The sequence below is a fragment of the Garra rufa genome, chromosome 5 (genome assembly GCF_049309525.1).
Source record: "Garra rufa chromosome 5, GarRuf1.0, whole genome shotgun sequence".
NCBI classification, from domain to species: Eukaryota; Metazoa; Chordata; class Actinopteri; order Cypriniformes; family Cyprinidae; genus Garra; species Garra rufa.
The window spans coordinates 20,123,963-20,147,406 of record NC_133365.1 but is presented as its reverse complement, the minus strand read 5'-3'; the positions used below and the strand labels follow the sequence as shown (position 1 = coordinate 20,147,406).

At 36.0% G+C, this 23,444-nt stretch overlaps 1 protein-coding gene across 2 annotated transcripts; it reads right to left on the bottom strand.

Annotated features, from left to right (window-relative positions):
• Positions 1-248: 248 nt before the first annotated feature.
• Positions 249-23,427, bottom strand: olfm1a (olfactomedin 1a). 2 transcript variants are annotated; one of them, XM_073839591.1, is made up of 6 exons: positions 22,895-23,427; positions 17,516-17,665; positions 17,248-17,403; positions 13,593-13,812; positions 5,278-5,384; positions 249-2,604 (listed from the first exon to the last, which is right to left on the bottom strand). In XM_073839591.1, exons 1-6 carry the CDS (start codon positions 22,958-22,960, stop codon positions 1,930-1,932), a joined length of 1,374 nt encoding a protein of 457 aa, XP_073695692.1. In that variant the 5' UTR covers positions 22,961-23,427; the 3' UTR covers positions 249-1,929. The 2 variants fall into 2 exon arrangements, with proteins under 2 accessions (XP_073695692.1, XP_073695691.1); XM_073839590.1 differs by lacking the exon at positions 22,895-23,427 and adding an exon at positions 20,029-20,414.
• Positions 23,428-23,444: the final 17 nt, after the last annotated feature.

Here is a 23,444-nt window from a genome sequence, read left to right as displayed (position 1 = left end):
AATATAGGCTGGTAATGATATCCACCTTTAGACTGGTCTTATTTTTTGCTTTAGACTATTCAGTCCCATTTGACATTTCCCTTGGCTCCAGAAGCTTCGGAAGCTGGAGTCGGGGTAATTATCCGCGAGAGATCTTCATCTATACAGATAAATGAGGAGATTATTGTTTTCTTTATTTATATAGATCTATTTTTTGGAGACTGTAATTTGATATGTGGAACATGATTTCATTTCCTTCAGGCGAGAAGTGTAAAATAAAGACTGGCTTTATTGATATGAATCACATCGCAAGTACAACACGGATGCAAGCGTAACAGTTTTAGATGACGCCGTCTATTTCTTCTAACAGCTGACACATGAATCTGTCTTGAAATACAGTCAAAGAATAATACCTGGTAAATACATTTTTTCACATTGTCTTTTGACACCTTTTTTTGCTGACAAGTTATATCTATATATATATACTCTTGGCTTCTTTTTCTTACAATCCATCCTACTATTTAAGAGTCACTTTATGAACACAAATTTAAAAAAGAACACAAAAGATACAGCAAAAATGAAATATGGCAAGAAGAATAGCAAACCCATCACTAATCTAATCTCTTTTTCACATACAAGGTTCATACTACTGCAAGAAAAGAAATACAATCATGTGAATCGTAGTGCTAAAAATGTTCATGCAAATCGTTGCGAAAAAAATGAACTACATACAGCCACAACAACAGCAGTTCTTTAACAGAGTGCCTCCAACAGTCAGTGCCTTCGGTTCTTTAGTTGATGTTAAATATTTTTTGATTGCTCTCGATACAAAGGACATTAACTGGGTAACTAAATGACATCTTTCTTGCGTCACACTTCTTTGCCCTCTAGTATGTAACTAAATTATGTTCGTAAAGCTGTACAAGTACTACGAACACCGTAAAAAATAATTTAGTTAATTAGTGTTTTTGTTTTGCAGTTAAATATCTAAATATACCTAAAAAAAACAACATAAATTTACTTGATGCAAAGTTGCGTTTGTTTTCAGATAATATACAGTAATTATAACTTCAACTATGGGGACACGGATGCAAAATGCACTTTTTAATGATAGTTTGCATATAAATGTGTCTTAGTAGTCTGTGAACGCAACCACCCTACAATGATAAAAATCCATTCACTTCTTTTTTTTATCCCCCAAAAAACTAAACAGTCTCAATTATCAGGCCGTTTTGATTTTCTGAGGCAGTATGATGTCATACTGCTCAGGCTCCGCCCACATCTGCTGTCGGACTGTCCCTCAGGCTGTTCCCGCAGTTCTCAGGCAGTTCCTGCCCTCAGGCAGTTTTACGCTGTCGGCCATTTTCTCCACGCTCGAGCAAGGAAGGAATGTAGGTATTTTGTTGTTGAATGTAAACGTGAACATAAGAGTCTGGTGGTTGAGTGAGCAGTAGCTCATTATCATTTAAAGAGTCATGCACCGAAACAGGTCGCTGTTTTTGACAAGGTAAAAAGGCGACCATTGAGGAATCTGTTGAGGAATTTTAACCAAAGTATGTTGCAGAAATTTGATGAAGACCCTAAAGAATCATATCAATTTGTGGAAAATGGGCATCCAATGTCCGCTTTAAATTTTTGCAAGTTACGCAATATTGCTTCTCAAGTAAATTGATCTTGTTTTAAGAATGCTTTAATATTTTTACTGGACGATAAGACAAAAATACTAATTAATAGCTTTTTTTGAAGTGAAAATTCAAACACAAGTATCTAAGGAAAGCTTAAAAAAGAAAGAAAGACCTTTTGGCAGCTGTTCATTATGTTGCCATTGACTATTACTTTTGATACATTTTTATGTCTTCTTTTATTGAACAATCATCAGGCATTACTCTATTTTCAGCAATAAACTCAATCGGTGCTACTGTATATCTCAAAGGGATGGAGAATGTCACTTTAGAGTTCCTCAGAGCGAATGACGTGGAACAAGGTGACGTTATAGAGCACCTGGTGTCCATTGTTCCATGCGTAAAGAGCTCTGTCCCTTGGGTTATAATCCAGCATGGAGATATGGGAATACTTGTTCTGTAAGGGGATGTCGATATACTCGTAAGTAGAAGAGTTGGTATGGAAAGCATAGTAGACCTTTGTCCCTCCTGAGTATCCGTTGGTGACATAAAGCGTCCCGCAGATCATGAAGGCCTCGCCTGCGCTCCTCTTTGGGTGGTTGGTGGTGTAACTTTTGATGACCTGCAGGGTCAATGGGTTGATCTTGCTGATGACAATGTTCCCTGCATTTTGATTGGTAGCATAGACGGCCCAAAGCCCACCTTCGTCCACCATTAAGTCAATGTCGGAGTGACCGCCCCAGGAATAGTGGTAACGGTTGTTGTAGCCAGCGTAATCCAGCTGACCGGACTTGCTGATGGTGGCTGTCTTGAAGTCAAATTTGATGATGGTGTTACTTTGGAACTTGTTGAAGTAGATGGAGCCATTGTAGACCACCTGCCCTGTGCCTGACCAGGGGTGAGGAAGGCGATGTGAGGTGAAGTTGTCTGAATACATGAAGTCGACCATGGACTTGTATTCCCGGACAAAGCGGTTGTTGTGGTAACCGTCCATGTACCACACCTGGAGGGGAAAAATGAATGCACATCAGTGTTTATGCATTTTACATCGCAAATACAAAAATGGGGCTGAACTTTATGTTACAGTACATACACTTTCATGTACTTACCTAAGAAAGTACAGAGTAATATAAGGTAACTACACTTACCAGTTTAGTTCCAGAATAAAACAAATCCTGATAATTTACTCACCCCCATATCAGCCAAAATGTCAAAAAGAAATTAAGGTTTTTGAGAAAAACATTCCAGGATTTTTCTCCATATAGTGGACTTCAGTTGGAGCCAATGGGTTGAAGGTCCAAATTGCAGTTTCAATGCAGCTTCAAAGAGCTCTACGTGATTCCAGCCAAGAAATAAGGGTCTTATCAAGTGAAATGATCGCTTCACACATTACGTAATCATGTTGAAAAGGGTCACACATGGTTAGTTCTTTGTCTGTGTACTTTGGTTCAGAAAGGTGCTCTAAAAGGTTCTTCACAGCGATGCCATAGAACAGTGGTTCCCAACCACGTTTCTGGAGGCCCCCCAACACTGCACATTTTGCACCTCTCCTTTGTCTGACACACCCATTTCAGGTCTTGGAGTCTCTACTAATGGTTCCACTAAGAACCATTCAGTCAAAGGTTCTTTAAAGAACCATCTCTTTCTTACCTCTATATAATCTGAAGAACCTTCTTTTGCCATTAAATAACCTTTTGTGAAACAGAAAGGTTCTTCAGATGTTAAAGGTTCTTTATGGGACAAAAAAGGTTCTTCTATTCTTTATTTTTTTTAAGACTGTAGAGCAAAATACTCTAATTAAGAGACTAATTTAGACTCTTATTCCTCAACTGGGATTATGTAGAGCCATTTGAAGCTGCATTGAAACTGCAATTTGGACCTTCAACCTCCTGATCCCCATTGAGGTCCACTGCATAGAGAAAAATCCTGGAATGTTTTCCTCAAAAAACCTGTCTTTTCGGCTGAAGAAAGAAAGACATGAAGATCTTGGATGACATGGGGGTGAGTAATGTATCTGGAAATTTATATTCTGGAATTGAATTAATCCTTTAAGGTGTGGTATAGGTTCATGAGGTTATGGTTCAAAATTAACACCTAGTTATTACCTATGTATTATGTACACATGGAATAGGACTGTAAAATAAAGCACTATCGAAAATGGTCTTAGGTTCTACCATTTTATTTTGGGGGCGGAGGGTTTGGGAGGTGATAAAATTGTCCTTATATGATGAAGAAAAAAACACTCAAAATAATGAAATTCTTGAAGAATACCTTACTAAGCAGTTTAGTATAGTTTTTCATTATTATTTTGTAAAATAAAGTAATGAATCTGGTTCACTGCTTATTAAAATTGAAAAAACTTCAATCCACCAAGTAAAAGTCAAGTGGTGCAATTAACGCAAAACACAACAAAAAACTTGACATTAGATCAATAAACCACTTAAAATATCAGATAATTTGACCTTTTATGATGAGGCAAAGTTAGTTCTGGTTGTAAAATGTCATGTATTGTGACTCTATAAAAATATTTATTAATTGATCATTCATTATATTTGTTTACAAAATGTTTTACTTTGAAAGGTATATTTAAATATATTTTTAAATTAATGATTAAATGTGTGAAAACATGCATTCAGTAAAAGGAAAATATGTTATTAGGTTTTTTCTTGATGGTTACACCACATGACATTCACTTGCACATGTGATTTTTCCTTTTCTTTATCGTGGATGCTCTTTTATGTCATTGATTCCTTTGCGGTTAAGGTCAGCATGCAATCTGAGTCTGGGAGTGATGTATTAAATTAGTTCTTTTACTTGCCTACTTTCCTATTCCTGCTCTAAAGTGATTTCCTAAAATCCAATTCTCAAAACAAGCATGTTTTTAAACTGTCTGACCCTTTTAAGTGTGCATTCACTGTTAAAATAAATACTAAGGCTATCAGAGGCTTCACGCAAGGGCAACTCTCTGACCCTTCATCAATCATTTAAGGCTCAGACAGATCTGCAGGCCAGATGCCTTTCTGTTTCTAGGCTTTTCTCCTGGATCGATCCATCTCAAAGGAGCTAAAAACTCTACCACTTCACCTTCAGCCATCCTCTTTGAAGTTGTTGCATTAATATATGATGGAATCGTGGATTAGTTGTCAAGCAACTTACTTGCTACTGACATCTATCCAAGATGGATGTGTTTGATTTGTTCAAGAAATTGGAGACAGACAGAAAAGCTTGTACAAAGGCAGGGAACTAAAATAGTCAAACACGATTTTGCTTTTTAGCACAGAATATTAAAGTATGCCTGAAAACAAAGATATGAAAGCAACAGCAATATGCCAGCATTTGTGTATATGGGAAATACTGGCGCAGGAATTAACAGACATCATTCAGCTCTTACTGGGAATGACTTTGCTGCCACACTAATGAAATCTTGCAAGATTTACACCTATCATTTGCATCTTAATGTGTGCCGGTAATTTAATAAACTACATTCTTGGCATGTTTACAAGAAAATATACTGCAGAGACAAAAAGAGTGCTGATAAGATGAAGTCAAAAACATTTTAGCTATGAAGAAATAAAAACAAAACCAGTTGTGGTTATGAAGTGATTCAAGCTGTTCTTCTCTTACACAAAAACTCCATAGGAATTTAGTTAAAACCGTAAAGAATTCATGAACTCACCCTCGTATCACCATCAGGGGCAAGTGGATCCGTCATCCAGGATCCATATCTTGATCCAGATGTCTTTATGGTTATAGCATCACTTATTCCTGTCAGCTTCCCACAAGCTGATAATAGAAAAACACAGTAAGTAAAAATCAACATTTTATTGTCAGAATTTTTCATCACCCTTACCCTCATGTTTGCATTTCTTATTCCATAAAACATAAAACAGATACTTTGAAGAATGTTCATGCTGCTCTTTTCCATACAATAAAAAGTGAATGGTGACCAGGGTCTGTCAAGCACACTGAAATTAACCTGAAAATTAGGGCCGCTCTCAACTAAAGATTTTTTTGGTCGACTAGTAGTCATTCATTTTAAGCATTAGTTTACTATTAGTCGCATGTTTATTAACAAACCATATAAACCATAATAATGAGCCTTTAATTGCCTACATAGCCTAATAAGTGCTCAAGCGTACACAAAAAAGCTTGCCACAGTGCACCTGCAGATATAATAATTATGAATGTTTCAGGGAAAAACAACAAGGAGACTGCATTAACGTTTTAATAATTTATTGATAAACTAGTGCTTTCTTTGTTTGATGAAGTCGACGACACTGACTCGTCATCTCTGCAGTAGTGTTGCACCTGTATGCTATGTTTCATATGGATTACATAATCTGAGAATATTTGCTTTCTGTTTGAATTGGTTCATATAAAAGTAGAAATTTCACTCATACACAGAGTTGTGAAGTTTCGTGCTCAAATTCACAGAGACCGAGACGGCAGAAAGCGCATCCTGTTTACTTACATTATTTTGCAAAAGCGCAACGTTTCGTTGTTATTCTGAGTGCACACAAATAAACATAGAGTATTTACAGATTCGAAAGATAAACGTATTACTTTTATCCATATGACCAAATATGACGGAGTACTTTAAGAGCAAGTGACCACAATGCCGCCTCCATCTGTCATGCAGTAAGTGCGTGACTGTTCAACTTCCACACTCCGCATGGACAGTTGAATGGCGCACATTTTTCTAGGTTAACATTACGTATTTCAGAAGAAAAGCCATATGTGATTATGAACCACAAAACCAGTCGTAAGGGTCAATTTTTGGTTAGAATAGTACAATATTTGGCTGAGATACAACTATTTGAATATCTAGAATCTGAGGGTGCAAAAAATAAATTGAGAAAATCGCCTTTAACCTTGTCTAATTGAATTTAGCAATGCTTATTACTAATCAAAAATTAAGCTTTGATTTATTTAGGGTAGGAATTTTGACCTATACAATGTTTTTTTTGGCTAATTGCTACAAATATACCTGTTCTCTTAAAGGAGTAGTTCACTTTTAGAACAAAAATGTACAGATAATGTACTCACCCCCTTGTCATCCAAGATGTTCATGTCTTTCTTTCTTCAGTCGTAAAGAAATTATGTTTTTTGAGGAAAACATTTCAGGATTTCTCTCCATATAATGGACTTCTATGGTGCCCCCGAGTTTGAACTTCCAAAATGCAGTTTAAATGCAGCTTCAAAGGGCTCTAAATGATCCCAGCTGAGAAAGAAGGGTCTTACCTAGTGAAACGATCGGTTATTTTCTAAAAACATTTATAAATTATATACTTTTTAATCTCTACACAGAGTACACACAGAGCTAGACAAGACGAGCATTTGAGGTTAAAAAGTATACAAATTGTAATTTTTTTTTAGAAAATAACCGATCATTTTGCTAGATAAGACCCTTTTTTCCTCAGCTGTGATCGTTTAGAGCCATTTAAAGCTGCATTTTGGAAGTTCAAACTCGGCGGCACCATAGAAGTCCATTATATGGAGAGAAATCCTGAAATGTTTTCCTCAAAAAACATAGTTTCCTTATGACTGAAGAAAGAAAGACATGAACATATTGGATGACAAGGGGGTGAGTGCATTATCTGTAAATTTTTGTTCTGAAAGTGAACTACTCCTTTAATACTGGTTTTATGGTCCATTTGAGGTCAATGAATGATAGGTGAGCGTTTGGATATCCTGCTCAATGTACTATATTAACCGTGTACGTCACGGACAGCGTGACTTTTCCACTTCCTGTGGAATTTTTTTCTGCGACTAAATGACTGATAAAATTTTGGTCGACCAAGTCTCTTCTCATCGACTAATGGCTAGTCTTCTATTAGTAGGTAGCCCTACTAAAAATAGTCCATAAGACTCGTTTGCTATGACTCTCTACAAGCCATATTATAGCTTTGTGTGAAGAAAAAAGTTCTATCGTGACAGTTCTCTGAAGATTTTAGCATGGTAATGGATGACAATGTTAAAGGATGAATTCCCTTCTAAAATAAAAAAATCATGATAATTTAATCACCCCCATGCCATCCAAGATCCTCATGTCTTTCTTTCTTCAGTCAAAAGGAAATTAATTAATAATACATTTTTAAGAATTTTCTCCATTTAGTGGACTTCAGTGGGATTAATCTGTTGAAGGACCAAATTGCAGTTTCAATGCAGCTTCAAAGGGCTCTAAATGATCCCAAACAAGGAATAAGGGTCTTATGTAGTGAAACGAAAAATAATAATACCTTTAACCACAAACGCTCATCTTGAACTAGCTCTTCGACTTCACGAAGGGTGACGCATGGTTAGTTCTTCATCTGTGTACTTCGGTTCAAAAAGGTAGGGTAGGGTAAACATCTAATTTTCTTCTGCAACTTCAAAATCGTCCAACATCATTGTTTTACTTTTTTTGTAAAGAGCGTTTGACTTTTTTTGGATGTTGGCTTTGTAAACACTGAGTTGGTACTTCTGCTTACGTCACGTGTGACCTTTTCAATGTGATTACATAATGCATGAAGTCCGGCTAGTGCTAGATGAGCATTTGTGGTTTAAAAGTATATACTTTTTTTTTTTTTTTTAGAAAATGGCCGATTGTTTCACTAGATAAGACCCTTATTCCTCTGCTGGGATTGTGTAGAGCCCTTTGAAGCTGCACTGAAACTGCAATTTTGACCTTCAACCCATTGGCCACCATTAAACTACACCTTATGGAGAAAAATCCAGGAAGGTTTTCCTCAAAAAACCTTAATTTCTTTTGAGTGAAGAAAAAAAACATGAACATCTATACAGGGTTCAGAGAAACTATGAAGGTGCACTGCAAAATGCTCTAATGAATGAGAACCAGCCATATAAATGTAAAGCAGCAAGGTCACTGGCTGTGTATGCAACATGAATCAGCTAGTAGTTTAATGCTGAGAATATCATTAGTTCACCAGAACATGGCATTTATTCACTGATATTGTTGCGCATTGAGATGTATCACACCAGGTTTAGCGTCAATGACACCAAACGTCATTTGTTCTCGTGTGCATCATAATTGTTTGAGATGTGCTACATTTGAATATGCATGTTCAAATCACATTAATAACTTGATATAATGCATGAGTCATATAGAGTGCTGTAACCATTCACTTTCGTTGTGTAGGATCTGGATTTGGATTTGTAATGATGTGACGGTGAGTAAATGATGACAATTTTCATTTCTGGTGAATTCTTCCATTTCCTATTAACGTGCTTCTGCTTTGCTTTTTTATGAGTGAGTGAGATGCCGTGAAACTTCAGTGTTTTGCGCTGGTAAATGGCCTTGTGGTGGATGGGGGAGGCGTTGGAGTTCCTGTCATATTCTGCCGTGTGTTAGGCACTCAGGCAGAAGTTTGCAGGCATCAGTGAACCTCTCATACTCTATGTTTTGACACAGTGTCAGACAGACGCACTGGAGCATAACTTGTGTAGACGGCTGCAGTGTTGTAAGAGTCCTCATACACAAGGAAGTGTGTTCTTCTCTCATTTATACTTCTTTCTGAAACACTTTTTTATCTCTTTCTCTGTCACTTTGTGTCTTTCGGAGAACTGATGCTGTTTCCCTTTCTCTCTCTGGCTGTGCGGTTCTGGTAGTCCACTGGGGCTAAGCAACTGTTTTTAAATGAAATGTACATTTATAGACACTCCTCCGTTTCCCATGATATTTTTCCAATATTCTGTTCTTGGCACTGAAATGCGATCAGCGCCCTGGTTTATGTAAAAGCTCACCGGAGCCAGTTCTGGAGAAAGAACTGTTTTGTATTTCACTGACCTGGCTATCTGGTGTCACTACATGGCTCTCCAGAATACTTGATTCTGATTGGTCAATCACAGAATTCTGCGGTCATAATGACGTGAAACTGTATATCTGACAGTTGTCCCTGGCAACCAGTCTCCATGCTCTTATTTCCCTCTGCAATCATTTTCTTCTCTCATGATAAAAACCTCAAATCAATATTTCATGTACACTCATTGAGTCATTGTCACAAAATAAACCCTTTCAGGTTATAAAAAACTTTCTGAGTTTATTTCATCATGACCGGATGACTTCCCATGTCTCATATTAATTTTATATTGTACTCTTATTTAAAATTACAAATCACTGAACTGTATCTACTTACTAGTTTGAAACAGATTGATTTACCCTATATTAAAGTCATTGCAAAGCTTTTGAACAGACTGACCTCTATATATGATTACTCATAATCTGCTAATATTGACCTGTGCAATTTCATAATCCTTTTGGGATTGAGTGAGTTGCAATTTATTCACCCAATTCTCCATTCCAGACACACTTCTGTGAACAAAACCTACATTCAAAGATATTCTATGGCACATAATATTCACATAATTACCAGCCCGATTATTGTCTCGGCACAGGTGGTCAATCTTTACACCAGACCCAACGGCCAAATGTTAGCTGAATAGTCTGTCACAGGCGATAAATTGCAGTTCTATTAGTGTATTTAGGTGATAACATAGTGAAGAAAGCAGTAGTACAACTGAAAATACAGTGAATTGAAGACTAGGATCTATAGTGCTCGTGACACTGACTGTTGATGCAATTATGTTGAAATATACAGCAAGCAATACTGAGTTCACGGTCATACATCGCTAATGTGTGACTACTGCTGCCTAGATAATATGTTTATGTAATTTTATCAGATATTTACATAATGTCATGGTATTAAATGTTGCCAACCCATCCCATGTTTTCTTTTGCTAAATCTACTGTGCTATGCGTAATGGAAAATAATCTGTTAGAAAAGCTTAGCGGAAACCCAATACCTCCCTTAATGTATGAATAACTCTTTACTTTGACTTGGCGATTTTTATTCTTAGCTATCAAGTGAATTTGTCTTTTACAACACAACGTGCATCTTTCCAAGAAAATACACAGAATTTTAAATAGTTGTTGACTTTGAATCAAGAATTTAGATACAAATTAATATATGTATGTACATATAATATGTAAAAAAAAGACCATAAATTTAACAGTAAAAGACTGTAAAAACCTGTTAAATGGTTCACCTACTATATACGGTTTATTATAATATTGGTATATTAACACTGAAATTACCATATTAAATTGTAAATTTATATTAAAACTGTAAAACCTAAAATGTTGCTACCGTATTTTTTTACAGTAAAATTCTGGCAACTACAGCTGCCGTTTTTTTTTTTACCGTAAATTATATGGAATTTTTTTCACAGTGTAAACACCATCATTCAAAATGTTTTTAAAAAAGAGTTTATTACTTTTATTCAGCAAGGATGCATTAAATTGATCAAAAGTGGCAGTAAAGTCTTTTAAATTGTTTAAAAAAATAATTTCAAATAAAAGTTCTTTTGAACTTTGTCATCAGAGAATCTTGGAAATGTATCACAGTTTTCACAAAAATATTAAAAAGAGCAACTGTTTGCTGTTGACAATAAGAAGAAATACTTGAGCATTCGGCGTATTAAAAACCTATTAAAATGATTTCTGAAGGATCGTGTGACACTGAAACCTGGAGCAATGACTGCAAAATTTTTTGCTTTGCCATCACAGGAATAAATTATTTTTAGGATTAATATTTTAAAATCGATTCAAATAGGAAACAGTTATTTGAAATTGTAATAATTGCAATTAATTGTTTCAAAATAAATGTTTATGTTTACATACTATATGTGTGTACTATCTATATTTATTATGCATATATAAATATGTATATACATAATACATATGTATATATTAAAAAAATTGTAACATTGTAGCATATTTGTATGTTAATACTTGTATATAAATTATATTATGTATAAATATAAATACTTCACATATAATCTAATATATTTTTTCTTAATATATACATGTATGTGTGTATTTATATATACATAATAAATATACACAGTACACACACATAGTATATAAACATAAACTTTTTGAATCAATAAATTGCGACTAATCATTATGCAACTCTAAAATGAATATGGGCTCATATAAATTGCAGTCATAATAATTATAGAATAATTGGACAAACATTAAGGCACATCACAGGATACTGTTGAACCTGCTTGAAATTTTATGGGCAACAATCACAAAATAATTGGTTCAGGCTTCTCCCAAACCCTATTAACTATGAATGTAATATTAACTATGAATGAAGTCCGCGTTATTTATACCGGTGAACAAATTATCAGTGTTTTTTTTTCCCCGTCCAGTGATTTAACTCCCTTGCGAAATGCAGCATTAGAAATTCATGCAGCCAGGAGATTACTATACTGAGAGCAGTAATCTTTCAATAGAATCCCATGATCATATTTAGATGGTTCTCTTTATCACTGCATGTAGCTTTTGGCTCAGTGGAAAACTTAAAACGGCAGCTCTTTTTTTGGTATTTATTGTTAAGCACCAAAACCCAGCATGGTGTCCTCCTTTAATCAATCAAAAGTAAGGCTGCATTTGCATTATGCATGAGTACTAAATCTGTTATTCGTCTGAATCTAAAATAAATGCTCCAAAAAGAAGCCAGAGCAATCCTCTATTGTTACACAGGGCTCCTGACCTATATTTCAATGTATGAATGGTTATTAAGATTTCTGTGAAAATGTACGTTTTGCTTTTAGATAAAATCGCATGAAGTTCATTTAACTGAGCATTTGTTTATAAATCAGAGACGTGTCAGGGACTGTGTCCTGTCATCCTGAATTTTGATAATGTTACTTAATTAACCTGTAAAGTCGCTACGAATTCATGCCATGGCTCAGGTGGACCCAAAGGCATTTGTTAGAGAGAACAGCACAGCAGCTTCTCATTAGTCACGTCTCTGTCTAACATCCATATGAGATCCATTCCTCACTTCAGAATAAGGCAACATCTGAATCTGCTGCTACTATCTGTATCAGATTAGCTATGCTGAGATACAGCATTTCAAACAGGGAAAATGACAGGGATAAAGGAAGACCGGTGTATATGTTGTGTTGTTTAGATTCAGCATGCTAATGCCTTCGAGCAGCACAATAAATTACAGTGTTTTGTATTTTGCTCAATCATCATTCATTCAGTCAGGACTAGTGTGTGTAATGCAAAGCATCCTTGAATTTGCATTTTCAATAAATATTGAGGTTACACTTTGTTAGCTATTTCAAATTTTCTATGAACATGTGTTTTTTAAAGAAATAGCCAAAAAATGAACCTTTTCTGAAAATGTACTAAGTAGATAAATTTGTTTTTTCATCAGAACAGGTTTGGAGAAATTTAGCATCACTTGCTCAGCAATGGATATGCAGTGAATGGGTGCCGTCAAAATGAGAGTCCAAACTGCTGATAAAAACATCACAATAATCCACAAATGATCCACACAACTTTAGTCCAGCGAATAACGTCTTGTGAATAAAAATCAATAATAACAATAATATGGCATTTTTCACTGGAGGAAGTGTTATTATGGATTATAAACTCATATTTCGTCCAGATGCAACGGTTTAAAGTGAAAACACTTATTGATGGATTTGTTTCTTAAAAACACAAAGCTTTTCACTTCACAAGATGTTAACTGATGGACTGGAGTCATGTGCATTACTTGTGGATTAATGTAATGTTCTGACGGCACCCATTCACTGCAGAGGATCCATTGGTGAGCAAGTGAGTAATGCTAAATTAATCCAAATCTGTCTTGATGAAGAAATAAACCCATCTATATCTTGGGTGGGCTGAGGGTCAGTATATTTTTAGCACGTTTTGTGAAGTGTGAAAAAAAATGTAAAGTGTTCTTTTATTTGTGCAGTCTTTAGTTTTCTTATATAAATATAAAAGCAATTTTTGTAGTAGCTTTTTTTTTTTTTTTTTTTTTTACTTTTTTGTGATTCAAAAAGAAGTGTGTACTAGTAAAAACAGAACATTTTCTTGCATACTTAAGTGTGTTGTAACCAAAAAAAGATCTACTTTTTTAATTGAAATATAAAGGTTGTTTGTGTTTGTGCTCCAACTCATCCTACCTAATTTTTGCATGCATGCACGGAGCCTCTCCTCAAGATTAGACACCCTGTTGTGAAGCTCCTCGTAGTCAAAGGCCCCGATCTCCTCCTGCAGTTCACTTAGCACTGATGTCAGATTCTTGACCTCCTCTTTAAACTGCATTACCAATTTTGCATCGGCCTTGTATTCCTCCAACACTGGTATCATTGGCCTAAGTTCCTCCATTTTCGCTTTTATGGCCTGAAAGGTTAAAATAGGCTTGGTTCAGTAGGCATGCGTGCAACGATTGCGTCCAAACACCTGTCTTGCCCTACACTTGCCCTCTCTGCCTACCCTATCACCATTTCTGAGTGTGCCTAGCAAACAGATGTAGAGTTCAGCATGGCATAAAACAAGTTCTCAGTACACCAGGCAAAAATTTGGAAAAACTCTCTTTATTTTTCATTAAAATGCAAGGTGTCGAGGGTTACATGCTTCACATACAACAATAGTTTCCTTTGTTTCAAAAGATCCAAATGTGCATAAACAAATCTGAATTGTAGACATGGAAATGTCATAACATAAGAAAATCTGATCATGGTAGGCTGCAATAGTGGCATGCACAAAAAGACTGCGAACAGAATTCAAAGGTGCTTTGTTTTTAAAATAAACTGAATGATGCAATCAGTTGACCAGTTGAGGATTACAATGGGATTGAACTTGTTCTTCAGTCTCTGCAGCTTTGATTTAATTCATAAAGTTAGCCCTGCAAGCAAGAAAATGAAATTTGTTGAATAACTAACTCGCTAGCCTTTCTAACACACACATTTGCACAGATACAGCTGTTTGTACAGAAATGATGCAACAGTTCATTTTAAACATCATTTGATAGGATGAACTAACACACAAACACATGCTTGAAATTATTTGCAAAAGTGCAAATAATCATGATGGGTTCTGCCATGTTTATACACATATATATAGACATAGATGAATTGTACACTCCCATTTAAAAGATTTTTTGATGATAAGATTAATCATGGCCAAGCATTACGTACTCATTTGTTTCCTCATTTTGATTTCATTAAAATGAAGGAACAAGCTAGTGCAACATGGCCACAATTTACTAATACAAGGGAACAGATTAATAAGACGTGGGAACGAATTATAAATATTATTACAATTCAAAATAACTTTTTTATGATGACAAATTATTCCAGTCTTTGGTGTCAAATAAGAAATTTCACTGCTAAATAAGAGAATAAGAGTTTCCACCACTGAATATAAAAAGACAATTGTAACTTTTTTCTCAGAATTGCGTGATGCAAATTCACAATTGTGAGTTATAAAGTCAGAACAGCTAGACATATACTAGCAATTCTGACTCCTTTTTTTAGAATTTTCTCACAATTCTGACTATATAACACAAACAGTCTACACGCAGTATCAGTCTTTTTTTTTTTTCGAAATTGGACTTTATATCTTGCAATTGTGAGTTTATATCTCACAATTCTGAGAAAAAAGCCAGAGTTGCAAGAAAAAAAAAGTCAGAATTGGGAAATACAAGAAATTGCAAGAAAATGTCAGACTTCTCAGAATTTATATCACGCAATTCTGATAAAAAAAGGTCAGAATTGTGAGATATAAAAACTTTGAGTTTATATGTCAATTCTGACTTTATAATATGCGATTTCAAGTTTTTATCTCACAATTTTGATCAAAAAACTCAGAATTGCAAGTTTGTATCAGTCAGAATTGTGAGATGTAATTCCGCAAATTGTCAGAAAAACAGTCAGAATTGTGAGATAAAAAGTTGTAGTTACCTCTTTTATTCAGTTGTGGAAATGGGCTTTCATAGATTTGGTGTTTAAGAAATATTTATTTTTATTATCAATGTTGAAAACAGTGCTGCTTAGTATTTTGTGGAAACTGAAACATTTTTTCAGGATTCTGTAATGAATAGAAAGTTAAAAAGCAGCATTTATTGAAATAGAAATATTTTATAACATTATTTTTTTAATTGTCACTTTTGATCAATTTAATGCATCTAAATAAAATTAGAACATGAAAAAAAAAACATTTGTTCTGACCTTGAACATTTGAAAACTAGGATCAATAAGCCAAAATCATCCTTGTCTAAAACCGCCTATTCAACTTCTATATGTATTCCTATTTATCAGCTGAAATGCCATGACTGTTATAGATGCCATATGCTCTGTGTATACGTGAACTTCTGAAAACGTGCACCATATGGACTCCCATGTGAGTATAAAGATCATACGATGATCTATAAGATGACCTTTTCCAGTGATTGCATTCAAATATTTGATGCCTTCATGTAATAAATGTTTAAAGGTCAGGCCGTACTTTTCTTGGTAAATGAACAAGAGGTGCCACATTCTTGACCGTAACATTCAGTTCAACACGGTCTCACTCCCAAGTCGTCACATATTGACGTTTGGTCAGGACCCCTTGGCGTTGCATTTTGACGCTTAAGGTACCCCTTTAGCGTAGTTTTTTGACGTGAAGGGTCCTCCACTGTTTTCATTTGTTTGTCTTACTGGTTTGCATTCATTTGTAAAAATGTAAACAATTTTATATAAATTTATACTTTGACTGGAGCACCTAAACCCACCCCTACCCTAAACCTACCCACTTCTGAACAATATAAAGCACAGGCAAATATAAGTACAGTCACATGTATTTATTGCAAAAACTGACCATAAACAAGCAGTAAAAAAGCATTACAAACAAGTCGTGTTGCATTCCAAGTCTTCTGAAGCCATACGATATCTTTATGCGAAGAAGAAAGTAAAACATAAGGTTTTAATCGCTAAAAATTATCCCACTTTGTTAACGTGCTCACATTCTTATTCAAAAAAATACGCCCGAACATTAGCATGACGTAATCGGTCACGAGACACACAAGAGCCAATAGAATTTCACAACCAAGGCTGACGTAATGCTTCTGCTGTCTGGCGGCATTTTTTGAATAAGCTTTCGCGTCAGCTTATTGATGCCAAGGGTTTCTTATTTAAAGCAGTGGAGGACCCTGCACGTCCATAAATGACGCTGAAGGGGTACCCTGTGTGTCAAAATGTGACGCCAAAGGGTCCTGACCAAACGTCAATATGTGACGACTTGGAATTGAGACCGTGTTGTTCAGTTCACCTAGAACAAAATGCTCAATACTTTATTTTTGTTTAAAAGACTTTAAAGGAGCTAAGAGACTGTGCTAGACTGATCTCTAAAATCGATGCTGCTCTGGGAGCTCGATATACACACTACAAATTGCAACGTGCAACAAAAACACTGCGCCTCCATTTAGAAAAATAGCAGCGGCCTTATTAGCATGCAGATGCAATTGATGTCAGACAGCTAACAATAGCTAAGATGGAAAAGATGCTATGTCGCCAAAATAAAGCATATTTTGTAATTCACGTCTTGTGGCGTCCAAATTCATTCATAACAAATTTTCTGAGCTCACTTGGCATAAAAATGTAGAGAAAATGAATATGCTCACTGGATTGATTTGTTCATGTAATGTTAAAGGCCAGTATCGGGAGCTGAATTAAATAAGTGAGTTAACCTTTTGGTAAATGAGACATATTGTATGCGGTTGAAACACGAATGAAATATGACACAGACAATGGAATAACCACACCGATCTGGATGAGCTCATGTATTTGTGCGCACCTTGTATTGCTTGGCGATATTCTGCTTGTGGCTTTCCTCCACCTGTTTGAACTTGGATTCCAGGCCTCTCAACTGCACCTCCATCCTTTGCACATACTGCAGGTCTTTCTGGGTCCTCTGGTCAAGATTCTGGATGGACTGAGTCATGTTCTGGACCTGAGAGAGAAACAGAAGAGAAAAATAATAAGCTATGTGTTGAGTGACAGCCTTGTTGAAAAGAAAGCTGTGCTTTGTGTGGAGAGGTGTGTGGATTATTTTAAACGGTTACTTTTTCCAGGAGCTGTCTCAGTTGTTTGGTCCTGGCATCCCGTGAACACATGGTCTGCTGAGGAGCCACAACAGTGCACACACACCTGCCCTCGCTGTCTTGAGCTGAGCTGTACACCTGCCACGACTCCTCTGGGTTAGCAGGCAGCACCTGGGCAAGGGGCAACAAAGAGGATAAGAAAAGGTCAGTCACTGATCGGGATGTGCTTTATGGGAAACAGCTTTGTAACAGTTTTCTTTTTTCTTCCACTGCAGTCTTTGCGAAGGTTATTTACCTGAACTCTACACAAGGGTCAGAGTGAAAGAGTTTCTGGCCAGTTAATGGAAACTGCCATGCCAGTGCAAGTTTTACGCTGCAATATTTATACATTTGTGACCCTAGACCACAAAACCAGTCATAAGGGTCCATTTGTGACACCTATTTGAAAATCTGAAATCTGAGGGTGCAAAAAAATCTAAATATTGAGAAAATCACCTTTAAAGTTATTCAAATGAAGTTCTTAGCAATGCATATTACTAATCAAAAATTAAGTTTTAATATATTTATGGTAGGAAATTTACAAAATATCTTCTTGGAGCATGATCTTTACTTAATATCCTAATGATTTTTGGCATAATAGAAAAATCGATAATTTTGACCCATACTGTGTATTTTTGTCTATTGCTACAAATATACCAGTGCTACTTATGACTGGTTTTGTGTTCCAGGATCACATTTATGCATTTTTAATGTCTCGGAAAATTGAACATTCGGTAGCCTGTGGTTTATGAAATGTAACCAAGGTAACATTATTTAGCTGGATGATATAGACAAGCGTTTTGTAATTGTAAGGATGACTTGTGATAACTATAGAGGTATGAGTTTCATCAGAATAAACTGAAAAAAACAAACAAACAAACAAAAAACAAGGCCAAGGAACGAATCTCAGTATTATTTTGTTTCTCCTTGTCCATCAGGAGCAGTGTATTAGTGGTCAATACTGACACAACACAGTTTTTTTAAGGATTTTCATAGTTGCTTTGATGTGAAATGGTCTTTTCTCGAAGGGGATTTTATGACCCAGTGGCTTTACATAAAAGAGCCATCTGGAAGAGTGAGCGTTTCCGTATGTCTTGTCCTAATCCTGAGTAATCTAATGAATAATCCATATTCATAACCAGTGCGGACAGAAAGCATTTTTTTATTAAACCGAAGAAACATCTTTGCAAATCTCATGCCATTGTAATGCTGAATTCAGATTATAATAACATCTAATGTTTTTACTGTTTGACGAGCTTATCACAATACCATGTATGTACAGTATTATATAAGAAGATTAAATAAAAAAGAAAAGATTATATCTTTCCCTTTGTTCACAAACACCTGATTTAATTAGTATAGATTTCAACACAGGATAGCAGGTGACGAATAAAAATGACTCAAGACTATAAACACACTCAAAGTCAATAATCCCCCCGCTGAGATGCATCTTTTACCTGATTGCACCGTTTGAACCTGAGAATACAAAGGTTTTTCATAAGGGTCAATTTTGTGGAATTGGATGTATGGTTTGTTAGGATAGGACAATATTTGGCCGAGATACAACTATTTGAAAATCTGGAACCTGAAGGTGCAAAAAATAAAAACATTGAGAAAGCCACCTTTAAAGTTCTTAGCAATGCATATTACTAAATTGTAATATATAGGAAGGAAATTTACAAAATATCTTCATGGAACATGATCTTTACTTAATATCTTAATGATTTTTGGCATAAAAGAAAAATCGATAATTTTGACCCATGCAGTGTATTGTTGGCTATTGCTACAATTATACCCGTGCTACTTATAACTGGTTTTGTGGTACAGGGTCACATTTTGGATATCCATTAAAATTAATTCACACTCTGTCACTGTTAGAGTCAAACTCCAAGCTGGTGCCTATTACCTTGTCTCATACACCTACTGATAAATACAAGATGTCTTAAACAAAAAACACTGAACTAATGATTGCATTTTAGCTTTCCTTTGCAAAGGTTCAATGTCAAAAAATGCTTTTTATTGTCATTATTTGGCACATTTTGTCTTGCTACACTACATGAATCATGCAGAGACATAAAAGAGGAAGAGGTGCACTCAAAGCCATGCTGTCCTAATGAATAATTGAGGTCTTACAATTTTTTCCACCAATACACAAAACACTTAAGCAGTTTCACTGTTGATATCAGAGGGTATACCATGGAACCTATCCATAGTACGAAATAATTATCATATCTATATAGGCTACTATGATATTTACACACTACTTGTGTGAAACCACTACGGTACAGCCAAAAACATGTCCAAAAACCATGATATTAACATGGTATCTTGTACAAATACATAGACTATATATTCCGGAGTCGGAATGGATGTTTTTAGAGTAGTATATAAACAACAAAATGTTTTCATTTTCTAACGTACTTAAATAGTATAATTTATATCGTGTAAATAATTTAATGTTACAGCTCATGAACAAAGAGAATTAAGAAACTCACGCCAGTGCTCCGGTCCGGCACACCCGGAGGTGCCACGCTTAATTTGGTGCTATTCAGACCTACTAGTGAGGGCAACGTTTGCGACATCCAGTTGGTGATCATCGCCATCGTGCTGAGCACTACTCCAATTTTCAGCAAAGGCACCGACATCTCTGCTCTTCTCTTTCCCAGTAACCTTCATTATACACATTCCAGTTGAGAATTGTGCTGGTAACCTGCGCTGTTGACAGAGGTGATGTGCTTCTGTAAAGCACCCGGTTTAAATGAATTCATCTCGAGCATTTCTACTCGCACTATCCTATACTGAACTTTATAATTACTCAAGCTCTCTTGGTTTAGAAGAAGAGCGCTCTTCTGTCTTCTCTCTTCACGCGAATAATGACGGCAGTTCAGCAGACCATCTCATCTCATTGGTTCCGTGCCTCCGCCCACCCGCTATACTGGTGAAATATTCATAAATATCACAAACCTCCTCCCGGCGCTTGACGCACGAATATACTAAATCACTGTAGACGTATAAAGTTTTTTCCGTAGCCTACTCTCACACTGACAGCGATAGTTAAAAAGCTTTCAACAGACAAAACAGTGTAGCCTATTCTGCTCCCAACACTTAGGTGCCTTTGAAACAGTAAGCGATGTTTGATTATTTATTCACTGTTATACGACTCAATAAAAAAGTACTGAACGGGGCGTCGGCAAAACAGGTATACATTTGGGATGCCTAATATACACAAACGCGTTAAAGACGGACTGTTAAAGGTGGATAAGAATATATATTAAAAAACTGGGTTACGCCAGACTGGTTGAGGTTCCTCCTCACAGTCGACCCCACTGAATAATTGCCCGCTGTGTTGCGGCTCATCATCGGTGTAATATTGCAGCCATCTAGGCTCTCTCTATTCTCTACACAGTACCTACATTATTTATGTTTTCTAAAGTAGCTATGATTGGTAATGCTCTCTGAGCATTTCATTAAACCCTGAAATATCAACAGATGTTAGATTAAAAAGATAACTCACTTAGAGTGCATTATGAGTGCTATTTATGTCACTTCTGAACCTTTTAATATGATCGCTGACAGCAGTCATCTCTTAGCATGTCATGGTTTTATTTAGCCAACAGAGGGCAGTACAGGTTTCCTTCTCAGTTTAACATTTTTCTCCTGGATAAAAGTTCCAGTTAGACCTCTCAACACCCAACCATGCACCATATTATTATTGTTTTACATATTTGTTTTATGCACAAATGCACCATAGATACGTTGTAACTGATCTAATCAACATCCTAGTTCTCTTCTTTTTCATTTTCTGTCCTTCTTTTACATTTTGGGTAGCAACACTTGTTTTCACCTGCACTAATGCATAAGGGGAAATATCTGATCAATTATTGATTTGCACATGAGAAGATTTCCTCCTGTGCAAGTCAATCATATTTACATTCTAAACAATTTTATAAATGTGAAACAACAACATTCTGAATTAGGAAAAAAAAATACTGTCTAAACCAATATTTAACTTAAGATATTATTATCATGCTATAATATTAAGTCTAATGCCATGGTTAACATAATAAGGGAGGAAACAATATATGTGACCCTGGACCACAAAACCAGTCATAAGTAGCACAGGTATATTTGTAGCCAACAATACATTATACGGGTCAAATCAATCATTCATTAGGATATTAGGATATTCTATAAACTTAGAATAAGCACTTAATTTGGATTTGCGATTTTCTGTATTTTTATTTTCTGTTTTTTTTTTTTTTTTTTTGCACCCTCAGATTCCAGATACCAGATACAAATAGTTGTATCTCGGCCAAATATTGTCCCATCCTAACCAACCATACATCAACGGAAAGCTTATTTATTTATTCGAAAATGTACCCTTATGACTGGTTTTGTGGTCCAGGGTCACAAATATTTTGTCAACCTGAATTTTTATTAAATCTGACAGGATCTTTTTGTTCAGTGATTTAAATTATAGGGCATTTAGTTTTAGGATGAATGATCATTCAATAATTCATGGATCTATAATGAATTAAAACATATTAACATGTTTAAAAAAGAGCTAACTGTAGTATTAAGGTAAAATAAAATGTCCCCCAAAATAAAAAGAAATAAAATACAAACAAATGTAACAAACCCTTGTTTTTTTTTGCACAAAACAAACCATTGTGAATATAGAAAAGAGACTAAACTTAATTAAATTTGGAATATAAATTTTCTGTACATTAATGACCTTGTTGCTTCAGTATAGCTGTGACCATTTGATTAACTCACCAACAGAGATTTGATGTCAAGGCGTAAGGAAAACTAGTTACTGAAGAGCAAGCATCAATGTGGAGTGTGGAGAAAGCAATTTACTTGCTATTTTTGTCTTCAAAGTGAGATTGTAGAGTGTCAGAGACAATCACAGTGTGTGGATAATGAGAATACACTGCACAAGCCCTGGAGTGTTTTATCTAGAATAGGAATAATCATACAAATGATAAAATGATACTGATGATCAGTCTCTCACACACGCACTAACAGAGATTTCACTGCTACCAAGACGCATTTATCTTCAAATGCTAAAACTGTCCAGTATTACTCTGTAAAGACATTGATAATCACCCACGATAAAGCCTACATCCCACATAAAAGTTAGTGTTTAAAAAAAACCTCAAGCCATGTGGCATGAAAGCTGAAAGAAGAACCCCGCTGTGATTTTTTTCCTCCAAAAGAGGTTTAATCATATTAGTCCATCCCGATCTCCGCTGCAATAGATTAATCTGCCCTTATGATAATAGACGAAACCGGCTTATTTTGAGCCTATCTGCCTAATTAGCCCAAGATGTGCGCTGAAAATGGCGTTTATAAACCTACTTGGGTGAGTTCAGTGCCCATCAGTACAAGGAGGGTGAGACTCAGGAGCTTGCTTGCAGGCTGCATCTTCTGCCGCCGATGCCACCTGATCCGAGGATATCACATGCAGAGCTGTTTTCTGTCCAGCTGTCCGGCTCTCTATCAGATGCTCCTCTTGAATGTGCGTATGTGTTTTAATTCAGCGCCAAAATAATGGAAAAAATGAGATTGGAATGGTTTGCAGAGCCGCCTCTTTGCATATTTATCTCATCTCAGCTCCTCGACGCCTCCTCGTCCTCTATCTTGCTAGACCGGCGATCCGATCGCGAATGTAGGGATGAGCACGAAAGCGGCGAAAATATTACTTCATCACTAGACAAACTTGGCTGGTTAATACGAGAGAGTAGGTGTGGGCAGGAAATTTGAGAAGCGGGGCCAAGCAGTGGTGCTGAACCGGATGTGACACGAACTGGCGTGGGAAATTCAAAAACCTAGCGAGGGACCCGAGCAGCGCGAACAGCGGGTGACGAGCTGCTGGAGTGGAGAGCGCGCTCGTAATCTGCGATCACTG